General features: G+C 40.9%; 1 protein-coding gene across 1 annotated transcript; it reads right to left on the reverse strand.

The window, feature by feature from the left end:
• Positions 983-6,557, reverse strand: LOC109723423 (MACPF domain-containing protein At4g24290-like). The gene is made up of 7 exons (XM_020251780.1): positions 6,273-6,557; positions 4,971-5,209; positions 3,790-3,991; positions 3,637-3,714; positions 3,368-3,551; positions 2,906-3,072; positions 983-1,904 (listed from the first exon to the last, which is right to left on the reverse strand). Exons 1-7 carry the CDS (start codon positions 6,540-6,542, stop codon positions 1,191-1,193), a joined length of 1,854 nt encoding a protein of 617 aa, XP_020107369.1. The 5' UTR covers positions 6,543-6,557; the 3' UTR covers positions 983-1,190.

Here is a 19,723-nt window from a genome sequence, read left to right on the forward strand (position 1 = left end):
AAAATTTAATGTGTCGCTACGGTATGAAGTCTCAATAACTATTGCATCTTCAGTCATAACAGTGCTAGGTTGTTTCAGCAAATAGCCAATAGACTTGAGCACTGTATAGCAGTAGGATAGTTTCTTCTGGTAGAAACCACGATTGAAGGTACTTTTAGGCAAATGCGAAGAGTGCAATTTAATTCTAACCTATAGAATGCTATACCTAGGAGGAGTTGTTATACCTAGGACAATTCCTATTACGGCTCTCCCAGCAGGTAGGGTAGAGATATCGAGGAGGTCGATGAAGATTTTGATTCAACTCCATCCTAACCTATAGAATAGAATTGCTACCCAGTAATTAGGTTATCCCATGAGAATATATATGTGCATTTCTAATTTTCCATATGTTTGTTAGGATAGCGGGGATCTCCGCTACACTCCAACCAACCAGTCTCGTGTACGGAAGTTTGCCTCGGAGTAGTATACGACATAACAACTAAACTGCTCGCTGGAAACCAAAAGGAAAAGGAAAAGAAAAAGAAAAGTCCTGAAAAACGAGGCAGAAGAGTAAGTGTTTTCGTGTGATGTTTGAACGCACAGAAGAGGAAGAGGGAAGAGGGAAGAGGGGAGAAGAGAAAAAGAAAAGAGAGAGAGAAAAGAAAAGAAAAAAAAAGAAAAGAAAAAATAAATAAAGGCTTGCGCATTTTATTTTGTCTTCTCTTCTTTGCACCTCCACATCTTATTTCTCTGAACTTTCTTTCTGTTTCCCTATCTTGATTTTCATTCCAAACAAGAGAATGATGTTTTCACGAAACTTAGCAGTCTTTTCTCTCCCCACGGAAACATGGCATCAGAAAGGTCCTTACGTATTGAAAGTCTAATCATTTCAGGTAAAAGACGGCTTTTTTCCTTTCCTCAACGACAAACTGCAGCCGCAATCCTCGCCGAATTCTCACCTGTAGCTGGATTTCAAGAAGAGAAAGCGACTCAAAACTAAAGAGACATTATACAAACTGCTTTCTTTGTCGGAGCATCGATTAAGCACTTACGCTGGTTTCCCATTCAGTTTATTACCAATCTCTATACAAGAGTATAATCACTCAATAAATCAATAATAGGACTCTCAGATCTTTCCCTTATCCTAAACAATGCCCTCAAAACCCTGAGATCTACAAAGACAAACCAAGCCTCCAATATATGTATGTACATCAGCCGATCGGCTCGCCCTCCGCTGAATAATTCAGCAGAGCGAATTTTACATGCAAACCAATCTTACCCCCTTCTTTGGCGAGCTTAGCGGCCGTCACAAGCCAATGCCCTGGCACGTCATGCGGGCCCCGCACCACCTCCGCCATATCCACAAACTTTAGAAGCTTCCTAGACTGCACCGGGACGGGAGGGCCGTCAGGGTAAACCCCAGAGTTGAGCTGAGCAGGCTCATGCTTCCGAGGAGGGGCGTCGCGCTGTGTGAAAGGGGAGCTGAATGTTGTGCTTAGGTTTGTGAGAAAGCTCCCTTTCTGGGAGGCAGCAGGGGCTCGGGCCCACTCCGTTTTTCGGATGGTACAGTTGGGAATGTGGGTATAAAGGAGACGAAGGTGAAGCACCTTCTTCGCCCAATTCCCTTTGGCGACAAGCTGAGCCCCCGTCACAACAAACACGCTGTCTGGGAACCTCTGAAGCCATTCGGTGTTATGCTTTACAACAGAAGTGCAGATGCAAGAGTACCTTGTCCACTGTACGGGCTCAAAGTAATTCGAGTCAGACTCTTCCGATCCTTGCCACTGAGACATGCTAGACGAAAGAGTGGAACTCAGCATACTCGGGATGCTCGAGAGATGCTGCACGTGGATCGCTAGCCGGTTGCACTTCCTGCCCTCCAGGTATAAGCGGAGACCGACAACAGGTTTCTGACTGCTAGATACCTGAGATCATAAGAGTGATGTTTCTAAAAGAGAAGTCCGAGATTCATGGCTTGCTGGAAATTCTAGCGTGTACAAAAATGTTTCTAGAAGGGAAAAAAGGAAAAAAAAAAAACTTGGAAGAGTTCACAACTTCATGACTTCTTAGAAATAGAATGCAAAGTTTAACTTCCGGTAGTTTAACTTGATAAGCTAATCTGCTACTGAATACAAGGTTACTTCATTGTCTTCTAGCATCTGAACTGCTTTCTTGGGTTCGCTTTGTTTGAATAAACTTAATATAGAAGTACACAAAATTATGACTAAATTATAGGAATCTTAACTAGTTTCTAGAAGGTGCTGGTAATTAAGAATAGTCAGATATGTCCCCTCAAATCTGTCTCATCTACTTTACAATTCTTGGATTTATATTAATTCAAACTAATAAATCTATACGTAACAAAAAAATTTCAAATTGTATATGTTTCTATGTAAGATTGTAATCTTTATTCCTTTCTACCTAAGCACTACAAAGTACATTATCTACTTTCCCTGCAGCACACTTTTCCTTGCAGGGTATTTTTCAACACACTTTTATTTAAACTATGAAAAAGTCCTTAAAAGCCATAGGACGGTCTTAGATCACCAGAAGCTTCTAAAAGGAGATTGAAAAATATGATACAAAACTTATTGGCTCAAATTCGCATAGTTTGCCCTTCATGGGGTATTTTATAAATCTTAATAATATGCATGGAATTCTTTATTCAAGTGGTTAATTAATACAATTATCTTCTCACCTGTTTTATCACGTTCTTTTATACTTATATTACTTCTCCACTTTTAACAGACAAAAAAAAAAAAAAATTAAATTCACAAACGATCAACAGAACTGACATGCAAATTAAAAAGTGAAGAACAATAAGGCAATGTAAACATCTCTTGATTCTTGTTGTATTATTTTCAAATAAAAAAGCATAACGGATAACAAAAGTTAGTATATGAAAAGCTAAAATGACCAGTAGTACCTGAGTAGTGCTAACGTGAAGTTTAGGCCCCAAAAATCTGAACTGCAAAGTGGGGTAGGAGGCTTTTCTTTTCTGCGGTCCAAGAGCCAGCTCATTGAACATTGGTGCCCACTGAAGAGGGACTTGGAACTCCAAGAAATATTGTAAATCCTCGAGGTCCGGTTTGTCTGGTGAAAGAAAAATACCAGAAGAATTCTACATCTGTTAAACTGTCGCGAGATAAAATTTATATACTAATTATCCACATGTACATTGCAATATGCTATTAGATCATATTCCAAGGATACCTACAGCATGAATCTATAACGGCATTGTACTATAAAAGGCTAAAAGCTAGTTCACTGCAACAATGATGGTAACAAGAAAATATCTATTACTTCTACACATAAAGAAGATATACATATATATATAGGCATGACATTCATGACAGAAGCAAAGTGTACTTTTCTTCTAAGGACTTACAGCGAAGATACAGATTGATTGCATGGCTGAGATATCCACTGCCAGGAACGCCAGTAAGAAGAGAAGTGATGGGAACAAACTTAAGAAGAATAGCATCGGGGTTACTGGATACTGTTTGTAGCCACTGGGAGTGGTTAGACAAATATACGTTTCCTCCTCTTTTTGAGCAAATAACCGTTAGGCCCTATTTGTTTAAAAAGAAGGGGGGGAAGAATGAGTTAAACCGGAGGAATAAAAGATTTAGGATAGAAATGGTCTGTTAAACTCACATCCTTGTTCGAAGTTTCTGTATACATAGCCAGTTGCAAGTTGTTTGACTGCAAGATTCTATGGAATACCTCAGGCACCTATATCAAATGGACCACAGTAATCAAATTTATCCTCACATAGATAAGAATTAAAACTTACAGAAGCAAGCATACCTTATTCTTGCCTTCTCTGGTCTTTCTATGGATTGGAGAAAGACTTCTCCCATCAGAGAATAAGAAGTCACCAAGGTCTTCAAGATATATTTTAAGCTCGGCTGAGGAAATAGTTGAAGAATGACTCTGTCTAACACATACCACATCCTGACCTCCCACTGCTACCTCAACTATTATGTGCGTTCCATAGGTCCTGATGAACCTGTCAAAAGTAGAATAAGGAGGTGCATATAAATTACAGTTGAAAACCAAGAATCCTGATACATTTTTACATTAATGTTTTCTGAGAGTTAGCAATGTATGTATGTATGATAAGTTGAACCATCCATAAATTGAATTTGAGGACTGAAAAAGAGGAAGAATACTATGTTGGTGAAAAAATGTAAATTAGCCAAACATAGTATTAATATGGGTTCAATTGTTTCTCATTTTATACTGTTGATAATATGACGCCCCGCTTCCTAAGGGGTTATCCATCCTAAAACTACTCCAGTCCTAGTACGCTTAGCCCTCGTAATCTCTTGAGCTTAGCCACCACCCAAATGCTATACCGGAGTAAAAGGTTTAGTCCTATTATGCCTTATATATAGAACTACTCTATATCTTGGGAGTGTTCCCCCACCCCCCCCCCCCCCCCCCCCCCCCCCCCCCCCCCCCGAGCTCTAACATCTTCGTCAGGCTCGAGCACATTCACAAGTATCATGCAATGTGAGACTCATCTCATGTCCTTGACTTGACCTGTCATTCTTAGACTCTGATTTTAGCATGTCACTTCCAGATCCTGATTTTAGACTGTCATTCAAACTCTAACTTAGCCGAGACTCATTTCACATTTCCAACTGGTAATTAGCTCTGATACTGTCCCATTTCTCAGGGTGGACAATTATTTATTCTAGTGTGCCAATCACATATATGTCCCTCAAATTCTGCCACATTATCCGATGTATGTCTATTGGGGTGTCACAAATAAAATGACCACTTCTCTTACGAATTCTCTCATGCCCAAACAAACAAACAAACAGAGTTGAACTATTTAAAGAAGTTGCATGCAGTAAAATGTAATGTTTTCTGAAATGTATCTAAGCCTTTGGTTGGTACATAGGCACAAAATTTAGGATATAAAATAACTTGGTAGCATAAGAAAAGATTCAGTGACTGCAAACGAGAATTTATTTGGTTACCTAGATAGTGCCACGGGATCCCACTTAGGTGGAACTGCCCTTTTCACTTCATCTCGAAGGACTAATGGAGAAGCCCTTAAGTGTAAATTATACAATGAAATGAAGTAACCATCAAAAGCAAGACATTTGGTCTCTTTGGCATCCGCAAGCCACGTTCCACTCAAATCAAAAAGAGTATTAAAATAGCCCGAAGGAACTTTCCCTTGTACTGAAGATTTTTGATTGAGAAGTTCGGACATCTGCAAAAGAGAAAATTCCACAAGATCAGCCGAAAGGGGGGAGGAATATCTTCTCAAGCAAAATGCATGTAATAACTCGAGAAAATTAATAAACCTAGCCATCTCAACAATCTCAAGGAGCAATCACTATGTTTGGTTACATATCTATCAAATGTCGTAATGGTTTCCACTTTCATGAAATTGATTTCTTATGCAAGTTCACTATGCAATACAAAAGCCTTCAGTCCAACTATATTCACAAGAGATAAGCAATGCCAAAAGAACTCCGCATAAATGCCAAAGTAATAAACTTCAATCGAAAGGAAAAAAACCACAGGAAGCATTTTCAAGATGAGTAAAGAATTTGGAAATCAACTGACTTTATAGGGCAACACTGCACAAAAAATTTTACACACTTATATGGTCTGAAACCACAAGTAATATTTAGCAGATCCAGCTTTTCCTATATTCCCTCTTTTTTCAACTTTTACCTTTGATTCTTTCCCGTCTTTCTCAAACCAGCAGTCAAAATATGATACATGCAGGTGATCGAGAAATACCCAATCACATCATGATCTTCAAAAGGCATCACAAGGCACACAACATCTGGCCTTGGCAACCCTTAAACGTGCTTCTTCACTCTTAACTCTTCTGCAGGCACAATGACTATGCATCTACGTGAAGAGCACAAAGCTCCTTGTACTTGTAAGTCGGCACTTCCCCTTCATTAGGACCAGCTAAACAACTGTTCTATCTATAGATTACATACTCTAGTAGGTGCATAAAGTATATCGCCCATATGTTCAGAATAACTTGGCCTCTAAAGGGTCTATTGCACAAGAAGGACTCGTTTCAAACCAAACTCTTTATCAACCTACCCAGTCTCTCTTGATGCCATGTGCGTACATCCATTGAGAAAAGTGATAAGTACATCAAACAAATAGAGATTGAATAAGCTAATCCCAACTATCGTACCTCCAACAATTCTACGGGGAAAAGAAAAAAAAAGAAGAAAAAAGGAAAATCCAATTCCTAATTTGATTTGAAAAATCCAATAAGGCTCAATTGAAACAGAATCTAAGACCTGGTTGAATTCGAGGACGTCGGAGCGGAAGCGGGTGCGGTCGCCCTTGTCGCAGCCGATGTCGCGGGAGACGCCGGGGATGGTGGGCCCGCCGGGGAAGGGGATGTCGTGGGTGTCCCTCTCGTCGAGCTGGACGAGGCGGCCGCCGCCGTCGCCGGGGAAGGGCTTGGCGAAGCGGAGGCGGAAGTCGCAGGCGAGGTCGAAGCCGAGCCCCAGAGACCGCAGCGCCACCACCTCCACACCCGCCGCCGCCGCCGCCTCCTCCTCCATCCTCCTCCTCCTCCTCTTTCTCCTCCTTCGCCCCTCGCCGAAACCCTAGAGATCTACCCACTGGGGAAGAAGAAGAGGACGAAGAAGAAGAAGAAGAAGAGGCATCTATAAGAGAGAGACGGATAGGAAGAGGAGGAAGAGAAGGACGAGGGTTTTGTTTGACCGCGAGTGAGGTTTGCGGTACAGAGAGAGGGAGGAAGAGAAGCGGGAATTATTCGACGGCTGCGTTTTCCTACTTCCTAATACGGAAATGGAAACGGCAATGGAAATGAGACTGTAGAAAGGATGGCGTTGAACACCAAAGTCTTCCCTGAACTTGGTCCACCACATCAGGCTACAACTGACGTGGCGTGAGAAGAGATTGCAACAATAGCAAATTGGGTTGGATTTTAAAGAAGAAGAAAAAGGTGACCATTGAAAATTTTTATTTTTTTGGGGGATATTTATGTACGATTATAACAGCCGGGGCTTTCGAAGGGATATATTCGTGATGGCACAATTGACATTTTACTTATTTACTGTTGAAAAAAATAAATAGTTCTCCAACAGTAACAAATAAGAGGAAAAAATATAAATATCACTATACTTTTATAAGAATAATATAAAAAAGTTAAAATTTGTATGGATATATTTGTAATTCACTATATTTATAAAGAATTGTATGTAATTAATCCTAAATTATAAATAATATGCATACGTCAAGTAATTCAAAATTCAGATTTATTTGCCGACAAAGCCCCCATTCTTTGTTAGTTACACGAGAGAGAGAGAGAGAGAGAGAGAGAGAGAGAGAGAGAGAGAGAGAGAGAGAGAGAGAGAGAGAGAGAGAGGGGCTCTTATTAAGGAAAATGATGATTTCAAAATGTATTGGACCGGTTCACGGTGGAGCAGGTCCAAATTATAATTTCTCGCGGAAGAGGCTTCTAGGTGTAAGAGAGAGAGAGAGAGAGAGAGGGGAGAGTGGGCCCCACCCCACGAGGCGCACCAGGGTGGACTGGGAGCGGAGGAGGGTGAGGGAGGGGGACCACGTGAGGTTGACTGTCTTCGACGTTACATGTTGCATTTGTTATTTCTTTTTTTCCGGTCAGTCGCTCGAAATCAGCCTTTGAAGATTGACGCGCGGCGGGGGCAGACAATGACTTTTCCTGGTTTTGGTGAATTTGTTACGCAGGCAGAGGTGAACTGGGTTGGGCTGCAACTCACCCAGGCCCATAGTTTTTGTTCAGGCTCTAAATTTTTAAAGAGAGCGTCATCAAAAGTGATAATAATGGCGGGTGGCCTGCTTTTGCTTAAAATATGTGATGTAGTAGTTCATGTCGCCGTGAAGGACATCCGGATTGGATTGGATTGATGTAACTATAATAATAATAATAATAATAATAATTCACTCATTAAAAATTAACTTTTGACATGTTTGATTATTCAAAATTGAAGCACCGAATATAATAATTTCAAAAAATAATGTTTTATTTAATTGTTCGCTTTATAAAATTGAATATGAAAATTAGAGTCCGGCTGGCTGGGATACTTCGAATCGCGCCAAAAATTTAGTACTATTAAGTTTTCCATCATTGACCACATTTTAAATCACGCTATTCGGTCAACGTTATTATTTTTCATCCCTACTAAATCTTAAGAAAATTCTAAAACATCATTATCATCCCAACGTTATTATTTTTCATCCAATAGTTATAAACTTAGTAGTAAAAAGGCCCAAATATTATTAAAACATTCTAGACGAATTCTAAAAGTTACTTCACAAAAGTAGGTTAATGAAGTGAATTTTAACCAAGAATTTAAATGCCCATCGGTACGGGCCGTATTTACCATGCCGTATCGTGCCAATAAAATATCGACACGATATAGTTTCCGTGCCGATGGCACGGCTCAAAACTCTCTATTCTACAAATTAATAATTAATTTTTTTTCAAAAAAGTTCAAAAGATTTGATAAAAATATATAATAAAGATACATTATGTGTCAACACGCATATATTTTTTGTGACCAGCGCGCATCAGTACAGCCTAACACGCACCGTATCGTACCGTGCAGACAACTTCTTGGCATGGCCACAACACGGCACTTAAATACATATTTATAACTAAATCACATTTTTTTTCAATTTTTATTCATAAAATTTAGAAATTACCGAAAGTAGAGAACTTACAAAAAAAATATATTTGGTTTTAACTTTAATCTTTAAATTTAGTTTTAATATTCAATTTCAACTTAAGTTTAAATTGAAATCATGAATTTAATTTCACAACTTGAGTTTAATTTGTAATTTCAAATTCAACACAAAATTTTTAAATTAAAATGTGCAAACTTATATTTCAATTTAAAATTTAAATTTAAATATCTATTTAAATTTGAATTCTAGTTTAAATTTTAAATTAAAATTTAAACTAAAATATTTAAATTTAAATTTTAATCAAATTATTTTTAGCTAGGAACTTCAATTTGAACTTTGAATTCAAATTGTTCCAAAGTATATATTTAAATTATCTATTGGAACTTGAATTCAAAATTTAAATTTTTAACTTGAAATTTGAATTTGAATTTATGTTTGCATTTTAAATTTAGTTTCAATAATGAGTTATAGTTTCAACTTTGAATTTGAAATATGAATGCAAATATTCAATTTGAATTGTGATTTAAAATCAATTTTTAATTTTAATTTAAATTTTAATTCAAATTGGTGAATTCACATTTATATTCAAAATTTAAGATAAAGCAGTAAATCAAAATTTGATTCTAAGGTGACATTTTTAAGTCAAAATTTAATTTTAGAATTTAACTTTAGTTATGACTTATAAATTAAACTTTAAATTCAAATTATAAATTAATTCGTATATTAAATTGTAACTATAAATTTAACTCAAATTTATGTTTAAATTTGAAATTTTAAAATTAAATTTTTAATTCCAAATATAAGTTTAAATTTAAATTTAAATTTAAATTTAAATTACAAGCATTAATCGCTTGGTTATATTTTCATTTCTTTCTATATAATAATCAAATAATCAAAATATTGAAACGACAAAACAATAATTTTTTTTTATTTTTCAATTTATAGCTAACAACAGTCGAACTCAAAATAATATATCTTCAACCACTTAAAGGCAACCAAACTTTGCCCTTAGTGAGTGTAAAAATATTCTTACCGTCGACGCATAGCTATTGAGCTGTAGACTAAATTTTGAATCTTCCTATAAAAGATGACTTTGAATCATTTCAAAAGAAATTAATTTTTAAGAATTTAAGTTCATAGTGACTTATTGCATCTAGGGGCATCTTCATGATTAATCGCAAGGCTAACGTCTCTAGCATTGATAAACTTATTTTAAGGCCGAATAACTGATTCATTAATCCAAACGCCTTTTAGGTGCTTTTAATTTTGCTATTGAAAGAAACTGTTACTATACTGTTATATATATATATATGAGTCCGGCTATTATACTATTGATAGTACCAAGCCCTTGATACTATTAAGTTTTCTACCGTTAGATCTATCCTGTGATCATTTCCAGCTGTAGATTATACTATTAAAACAACCACCACTCAACCCTAGGGGACCACTATCATCCTAACCGCATCTCATTCACTCAACGGCAAAAACTCAATAGTACAAGCGCTTGGTACTATTGCTATATATATATATATATATATATATATATATATAGAATTATGCTACTATACTATCAATGTACTAAGCCCTTGGTACTATGAGTTTTGGCCGTTGATGAAAGGATGTCGGTTAGGATGATAGTGGTCCCCTAGGGTTGAGTGGGTGGTTGGTTTATATATATTATATATTATATATATAGAATATGCTACTATACTATCAATAGTACCAAGCCTTGTACTATTGAGTTTTGGCTGTTGGATGAAAGGATTGGCGGTTAGGATGATAGTGGTCCCCTAGGGTGAGTGGGTGGTTTGTTTAATAGCATATCTAACGGGATGGAAAATGATCAAAGGTAGATCTAACGGTAGAAAACTCAATAGTACTAAAGGCTTGGTACTATCAATTTAGATAGTAGCCGGACTCTCTCTCTCTCTCTCTCTCTCTCTCTCTCTCTCTCTATATATAATATGATATAATATATAAAACTTTTGAAATAGATATAATGGTATTTAGGCCTAGTTCTGCTTCTTCTTTCAAATAGAAAAAATTGAAGCTTTTATTACAGCTAGAAGCCAAAAAAAAGAAAAAAAAAGAAAAAAAAAGAAAGAAGTAAGAAGTGGTAATAATTGAAGGGCTATTTGGGTATTTCCAATTCAGATATCGAAGGGATTTGTTAGTGGTAGTTTGATATATACCTTTGAGAAAGAGACGAAGGTTTCTATATTGATGCTTGGGCCATGCTTCGGCCTCTACTTTTATAGAGAACCTATCCGCCAAGATCAGACACTGCAGAGTCAGAATGAAAGAATGTGTAAGACTAAATTCTATCACATCTCCAGCACCAACAAGTCCCTACTCGAGGAAATACAAGCTATCGACTCCCGCGAAGAACTCGACAACTTAACTGCGGCTGACTTCGACAGGAGGATCGACCTTAAAAAGCGGCTTTCGACAATAATCGAGGAAGAGGAAATCCTTTGGAAAACCAGGGCCAAAGAGCAGTGGCTCAAGGAGGGCGATGGCAACACCAAATACTTCCACGCAGTGGCTAACGGACGAAAGCGTACCAACTCTATCGAAGCTATACTGGACGACGATGGTCACTATATCACTCAAGAAAAGGATAAGCAATCCTACTTCTACCGAAAATTCAAACTGCAATTCGGCCAGCCAGAAGATACCTCCCAGGCCTCAGGCGACTGGATGAGCTCTACCAGGCAAGCAGATTGTCAAATCCTGACTCCCTTACCTCCCCCTTCACAATCGAGGAGATCAAAAAAGCAACTTTCGACCTGGGATCAGACAAAGCGCCGGGACCAGACGGCTTCCCACTACTTTTCTTCCAATCCTTTTGGGACATAGTCAAGGATGATATATTTAATGTCTTCACTGACCTCCAGGAAAACAGGCTCTCTCCCGATCCTACCGACTACTCATTCATATGCCTCATTCCCAAAAAAAGAATGAGCATGTACGGCGAAGGATTTCAGACCAATCAGTCTTATCAACAGAATTCAAAGAATTATTTCCAAAGTCCTCGCAAACAGACTTGCACTCGTTATGCCAACCATTATCTCACCATCGCAATCAACTTTCCTCAAAGACAGGTTCTTGCTCAACTCATACGTCACTGCCTCTGAACTAGTAGCCTGGTGCACCAAGATGGACAAGGAATGCGCCTGCATCAAGGCGGACTTCGAAATAGCCTTTGACAACGTAAAATGCAGCTTCCTGAAGAAAATACTATACTGGCTCGGCTTCAGCAATAAATGGTGGGCTTGGATTGAGCAGTGTCTCTGTAACGCCAAGGTGGCCATCCTTGTCAACGACGCACCAACGAAGTGGTTGAAAGTCCGAAAGGGACTCAGACAAGGAGACCCTCTCTCTCCTTACCTTTTTCTGTTGGTGGCCGACTGTCTTTCTCGGCTGACAGAAACCGCCAGATCTAACAACTTCCTCCAAGGCGTTGGCCCTTCCGAAGACTGCCAGACGGTTCTCATCCAATATGCAGATGACACTATTTTCTTCTGTGAACCCAGAAAACGTACCTTGCGCAATCTAGGGTACATTTGGAAACTATTCGAATGGGCATCAGGCCTCAAAATCAGCAGAGACAAATCTGAACTATACTACTTGGGATCCAATCCGCTACAAACTGTCTGACTTGCCGGCATTCTCGGACGTAAAGTGGGCACTTTCCCTTTTAGCTATCTAGGGCTGCCCCTTTACCCTAAGAATAGACCTGGCAAACGGGTGGGTTGAGTAACCCGTGGGCGGGTCATTGTACCCGCGGGTTACTTGGGCATGGGTACCCGCAAATTTTTGGATAGCCAACATCTTTACCCATACCCGCCCGCTGGTGGGCAGGTAGGTATGCGGGTTACCGGCAATTTTTTTTTTCTTTTTTCTCTTATATTTTTTAAATGCAAATACATATAAATAAGTTTTAAAAATATAGCATAATTCATTATTTAAAATATCATAACATACAATAAAAATATTTAAAGTCTTAAAACAAAAAAATTTCGTAATATAAAAGATGCGGTAAGAAATTAGGGTTAGAATTTTTAAGATGGATAAATAAAAATATATACATTTTAATTAAGAAAATATATTTTTTAATTAAAAAGTATATGTGCGGGTACCCGTGGGTATCCGCGGGTTACCCAAAATGCCCACAGCTTAATGGGTACCCACCCGTTTTACCCGTAATTTTTTGGGTTTGAAAAGTTGGTACCCATACCGGCAAATTTGCGGGTAACCCGCGGGCACCCGCGGGTATGGGTCGAGATTGCCTAGGTCTACCTAAGAAGCTTAGAAGGAGGATTGGTCCCCAGTTATCAACCGCATCGACACGAGAATTGAAGGTTGGAAGGCCAAACTACTATCTCAAGGGGGAAGACTAACTTTAGTCAACTCTGTCCTAACGAACTTGCCGTTGTCCTACCTCTCCGTTTTTAAGGCACCACAATAGGTCCTTCAGCGAATTGAAGCCCTGCGCAGGGCTTTCTTTTGGAAAGGCTACACCAAAATTAGTGGGGGCGCTTGCCTAGTAAACTGGAAAACCATCTGCAAAAGCAAGAAAGAAGAGAGGCTAGGGATCTTAGACCTAGATTCAATGAACACGGCCCTACTTTCCAAATGGTGGTGGCGTTTCGTTACTGAGGATAAGCTTGCTTGGACTAAGTTGATTAAAACCCTATATTACCAAAGAAGATGGCCGGTACACGAGGGGAAAGCGTTCGTCCCCTACTCGCAATGGTGGCGGAGTGTACTGCGCTGCCGCGACGCGTTTAAACGCGGTACATTCTATTCATTAGGGGATGGCAACGGGATTAGTTTTTAGACAAACATCTGGACAGGAGAGACCTCGCTATGCACCGAATTCCCAACCTTTTTTGACAACATTAGGAACAAGGAGGCCATCGTATCCCAATACTGGAGCGTTAATGGCTGGAGATGGCGCTACATCTATCAAGGCTTCGTATCAGCTCATCCTACTGAACGTCGCAACTGCATTCGGCAACTCAAAAACATGCTCCACCCTCTTAAACCCCTCAATCAACCGGACTCAGTCAACTGGCGTTGGACTTCAAATCAACTCTTCACGGTCAAATCACTATACTCGTTCCTTACTGACACTGGCTGTAGAGACCCAACTAGCCAGCCCATCTGGAAACTTAAAACCCCCTTGAAAATCAAGATATTCATCTGGTTGCTACTACGGAATAGACTTCTCACCAAGGACACACTGCGCACCCCGACAGGGCCTGAGGAGGAAACCTGCGTCCTTTGCACCAGCGCCTCGGAATCGCACGATCACCTGTTCGGTAACTGCGTGTATGTTAAATATCTGCTCTTCAACGTTGCCGGCCTGGAGCTGCTCGCCGACCCCCAGATAGAGGCCCGAGAACTATGGATCAGACTTCTAAGTCAAGAAAACGTCAAGACAAGATCGAAGGGTCTTTCTACTTTGTCTGCAATATGGTGGGCGGTTTGGACTGAGCGAAATAACACTATCTTCCAATCGACACCCCCCAACCCTCTGCGCTCGCTAGACCGTATTAACGACCTCCTAAACAACTGGAGCAATTTCTGCTGAGCGCGGACCTTTAATTAGCTATTTCCTTTCTTTCTTGTCTTTTCTTCTTTTTTTGGTACCTCGCACTTTTTCGTTTTCTCCCGGATGCCTTAGCTGCATCACCTTGTAAGCCTAGTTCATCCCCTTAATGAAAGAAGCGGGTAGTTCGCTACCTTATTCTCAAAAAAAAAAAAAAATCAATCCAAAGATTCAAGCTAGAAACAAAATTTAGATTCCAAGCCTCAAAAAATTTAAGATTTGGTTAGGTTTTCATGTGTTTTTGCAAAAAAAAGAAAAAAGAAAAAAAGAAGTGTTTTTTTCTTTTTTTTTGAGAAATAGGTAGCGAGCTACCTGCTTCATTCATTAAGCAAAATAAACTAGACATACAAAGTGAAAGCAGCTTCGGCCTCCGAAAACAGGTTAAAAAATAGTATGAAGAAGCGAAAAAAAAAGGAAAAGGGATGAAGGAGGAAGTAGAAAAAAAAGAAAAGTAGGATGCAGAAAACTAAAGACAGATCATAGTAGCTCATTCCAAGCCTTCATTAATAGATTAACATAAGCCAGAGACCGGGTAGCATCGGGGAATGTTGCCCGAAAAATGGAATTGTTTCTATCCGTCCAGACGACCCACCAAATTGCCGACAAAAGGGTTAAGCCGTTTGTTCTTGTCGTGGCGTCAAGGGTGTCAAGTATTTTCAACCAAGGACCTCTTAGGTCACCCGGGATGTCAGCAGGTACGTCTAATCCCTCCGCATTGAGGAGTAGGTAGCGAACAAAAACACAATTACAGAATAGGTGGTCGTAGCTTTCTGTTAGTAAAGCGCAGAAAACACAGTGTTGCTCCATGAACAAGCCTCGCTTAAGCAGCCTGTCAGCTGTGAGTAGTCCCTTTAGAAGTTACAGCCAGATGAAGATTTTGATTGTGGGACTTTCAGTCTCCAGATGTGCCGATTTATCAAGTCTCTCTGTCCACCGTCTGTGAGGAACTGATAAAGGGATTTGACTGTAAACATGTGATTGGAGGTCCACCGCCATTTGATCAAGTCCGAACCATTGCCTGGGCTTCTGTGAAGGAGCAACTCTTTAAGCATTGTAAGCTATCTGCGTCTTTCCACTGATTAAGATAGCGCAAAACCTCGGCATATGAAGCGCCATCTCCATCCTTTTGAGTTCCAGCAATGAGATACTCGGACCTCCTTGTTCCTAATATTTGCAAAAATATCTGGGAATAAGCGTAAGGGGGTTTCTCCAATCCATATGCCAGACCACATCCTGATATTTCCGCCATCGCCTAGCTCGTAGGTGGCCCCGCAGATGAACACATTATGTCACCGTAACACGCTTTTTCATCACTGCGAATAAGGTATGAAGGTTCGACCCTCGTGTAATGGCCTTGGTCTGGCATAATATAGAAATCTAATTAATTTACACCAACGTAGATGTGGCTTGTTAAAGAAACGCCACCACCATTTGGTTAAGAGAGCCAAATTCATAGATTCCATGTCGATGATTCCTAACCCTCCTTTTTTACTTTTGCAAATTATTTTCTAATTGACTAAACATGCTCCTCAGGAAATTTTCGAGCATCCTTTCCAAAAGAAGGCTTCTTCTCAGGGCCTCTATTTGATGTAATACCCACAGTGGCGCTTTAAAAATGGACAGATAGAATGGCAGCAAGTTGGTGAGAACCGAATTGATGAGAGTGAGTGTAAGGTACCGGACTTCTAAAATCATGAAGTTATGGTTTATATGAGGTTAGAAGGCCATTGGAATGGTTCTGGTGAAGTTCGGTGAGGTTCGGGAGCAATCGAGCGTTTCGGTGAGCATAGGCGCGAAAACGAAACCCGAAAGACCAACTTGGGCCGTGATCTAAATCCGGCATTAGCGAGGATGGAAAGATGATGAAAACATGTTTGAAAACATGTTTGGAGAGTCTCGGTTCGATTTGAGACGAATCGGAGGTCAAACGAACGAAAACGGGCGAAAACGGAGCGAAAACGGACGAAGCTGAAAATTGGCTAAGTCTGGGCTGGAGGTCTCTCTGGGACCGGTCCCAGGTAGAGAGACCGGTCTCCCAGAGACCGGTCCCTCATGTAGAGACCGGTTCCCGAACCCCGAAAATGCCCAGTTCGGGCTGTTGCAAGAAGAGGCTTGTTGAGGGGCTTAAGTGCAATTTTGCACTTATTAGAGTGTATAGAAGTGGGTTTTAGCCCATTTCTCTCTTCTCCCTCACCCAAACACCACCTCTCTCTCTCTCTAAACGTGAAGAAGAAAGGGAAAAGAAGAGAAGAAAGGAAGGAGAATGAAGAAGGAGGAGAAGAGAATCATCACCACCATCATCATCTTCTTCTTCCTCTCAACCTTGGAGCAAACCTAGAGAGGTAAGCTTCTAGGGCTCTAATGGTAACTTCTTAGGGTTTGGTTAATACACTCTAAGAATGGTTTAGATGGAATTCTAGCATGCTTATGAGTAGATTAATGCATGAATCGGAGATCGATTTGGGGTATTTTGCCGTAGTCGCAAACTAGGGCTCAAAAATGGGATTTTTGTAAATAGATGGGTTTGATCTTAAATAACCCTCTGTAAACCTAATTGATAGGTAACGAAACACGTTGGCGAAGACGGTTCGCCAATCCGACGAGCCGTTACAAAGATATTGAAGAAACGGACGCTTGGAGCTTCGTTTCCGCCTGGAGGGCCGAGGCGACGTCCATAAATCGTGAAATTGGGTCCCGAGCATCGTAACGGCGAGGCGAAGATCGTTAGCACTTGAAACGGCAAAGCGACGCGCTCTTAGAGAGTAACTGTGAGATCGGGCCCAAACGGGTGCCGAGTGCCGCGGGAGGCCGATTGCAAGTGTCGACGAGCAATCGGAACGCGAGTTAAGGTGGGTTGTGTTTACCGAAGCGACTAGGTCGCCCTTTATGTCTAAGATGATTAAGAATCCACGTTGATGCATATGAATGTAAATGAGGCATATAGATGATGCATATAAATGTAAATAATGCATGTTAATAATATGATGCAAATGCTAAGTAGATCCATGTAAAATGATATGATATAGAATACATGCTAGTGATAATGCAAGTGATATGTATGTGTGCATTGGAATGTATGCTAGGTGCATGTAACATCATGTGAGCATGTTAGATAAGATGCATGTGCATATGGACTCGATATGACAAATAGGATATCAAGTAGATCGAGTGGCATTAACCTAGTGTTAATAAACATAGGTCGAACATAGATGACATTGAACCTAGTGTTGTTGAACCTAGGATAAATAACGAGTGGCATCTAACCTAGTGTTAAAGAACATAGGTTGAGTATGAACCTAGAGTCGGGATCTAGGTGTGTGGCATCTAACCTAGTGTTAAAGAACATAGGTTGAGAACTGAACCTAGAGTTAAGGTAAACCTAGGTTGTGAAATTGAGGCATTAGACCTAGAGTCAGTTGGACCTAGGGTGGAAAGTGCATTGGACCTAGATAGGTCAATAGTATAGGGTTGGATATGGACCCTTGACTTGTGAAGTCGATTCCGGAATCCCAGTACTTGTGAACTCAATAGTTCTTGGACCGCGGGTGTATGCGGCGATGTTCCTCTCCCACCGGAAAGAACTTTGAGGATTATGACTAAGCAAGAACAAAGAGCGCTAGGGTGTACGGCATGTTCCTCTCCCTATCGGGGATCTTGGCTATGGGTGTACGCGGCTATGTTTCCTCTCCCACTAGCGGATCCCTGACCACGGTGCACGGACCTTCGGGCGGACCGTTGGGCGATGTGGTTCTTGGCTTGCAGGCTGAGGTGCATGCGACAGGATCCTTCACCTCGAGCCGGGCAGAGCGCGGATTATCCGCTGTTGATTGACTCGAGGCCGAGTCGGGTGGCTAGCTGGAATAAGGTAGATAGAACCTTGAGGGCTAGTGGTAAATGTGATAACCTAAGGTAGTGGAAACCTTAGAGTTGGATGACATGAGCTAAGATTAGCGAGATTGATTGTAGAATCAATAATTCTACTAGTTGTTGCATATATTCATGTTGCATATATTCCTGTTGCATATAGCATGGCATCGTTGCAGTTGTGAGGCAAAGCAAGGTAAAGTTAGTTGCATGTTTATGATATACATATCTATCTGTTTATTGGACTAACTTGTATTTGCCTCCCTTGGACCTGTTGGTCGAGCTCCTCCCTTGGGTGGCCGTACCCACTGGGAACCATGGAGTTGGTTCTCACCCCACGTTGTTTTGGAGTTTTACAGGTTCGCACGTGAGCGGCGCGGCGGCGCGAGGCAAGGGCGTAGCTCCATAGATAGCGCCCTACCCCCAGAGACCAGAGCTAGCAGTACCCCGTCGACGTAGCTTAGAGGTATAGAAAATGAAAGCAAGCAAATGTATCAAATTGTAATCAATAAATGTTGTAATAACTTAATTGCATTTGGAGGTTGAATGTGATGTAAAATGAATCTAATGTGAATGGTTGTAATATCATAGGATGTGTTTATGTTGATTGATACCTTCCTGATGCAATTCTGTTTGCTGAGTACTGTTCCTGGTTGGAACCTTTGTATTGTACTTGTTGCGACGCCTAGGACGTACAGGGGAAACTCTGTCCGTTCGGCGGTCTGTCGGCGTGCCCGAACCGGACCAAATTGGGAGCGGTCTCAGGGCGTGACAGATAAAGTGGTATCAGAGCATAAAGTAGAGAATGGGAAATGGTTTAGCTGGACCTAGGAGACCTAGGATAGTAAACCATAGGAGAATAAGGCTCGTGAGAGACGAGGACTTATGATTTGTGGCGAAAGATTAATGGATTGGGTTGTGTCGTAAACCTCTAAGACGGATATTAGAGGTAGACTTGAGGTGTGGTTTACTCTCAGCCGAGGATGTTCATGTTGGCGTACGACAACATGAAACCTAGTGATGAGAATAGATGCCCTCGCGTGACTTTCGCCTGATTGGCTTTTGAGCCGTTGTTAGTGTTCTCGTGTTCGACCCAAGTTGGTCGAGAACTAATTGAGTTGTCGTGTTTCAGGGAGCGATGGCACCGCGTAGGCGATCCTCATCCAGATCGGCGCAGGAAGGGACAAGTGGTGTTCCTGAGCAAGCTGAGGCGAGCGGAGACCCGATGCTCCGCGAGCAAGTGAATACGCTCATGGGCATAGTGCAGCGACAGGAGGAGCAGATCAAGGAGCTCCATGAGTTGTTGACACGACAGCCTGCGGTGGCTGCGCCGGTAGCAGCGTGCCGTGTACCGACAGGAGTCGCGATGGATTCGGGGGCGATGGCCCCTGGTTCTGTAGAATTGGAGGCGGAGAAAGAACGGACTTTGGCGGCCCTAATGACTTTCAAGAAATTTGATCCGCCTACTTTCGATGGAGAGAATGTCGACCCGTGGATCGTGGAGATGTGGATTGACTCCATGGAAACGCTCTTCGAGGAGCTATACACCTTGGAGCGGGACAAGGTGCC

This window comes from Ananas comosus, linkage group 17, assembly GCF_001540865.1.
Source record: "Ananas comosus cultivar F153 linkage group 17, ASM154086v1, whole genome shotgun sequence".
Taxonomy (NCBI): domain Eukaryota; kingdom Viridiplantae; phylum Streptophyta; class Magnoliopsida; order Poales; family Bromeliaceae; genus Ananas; species Ananas comosus.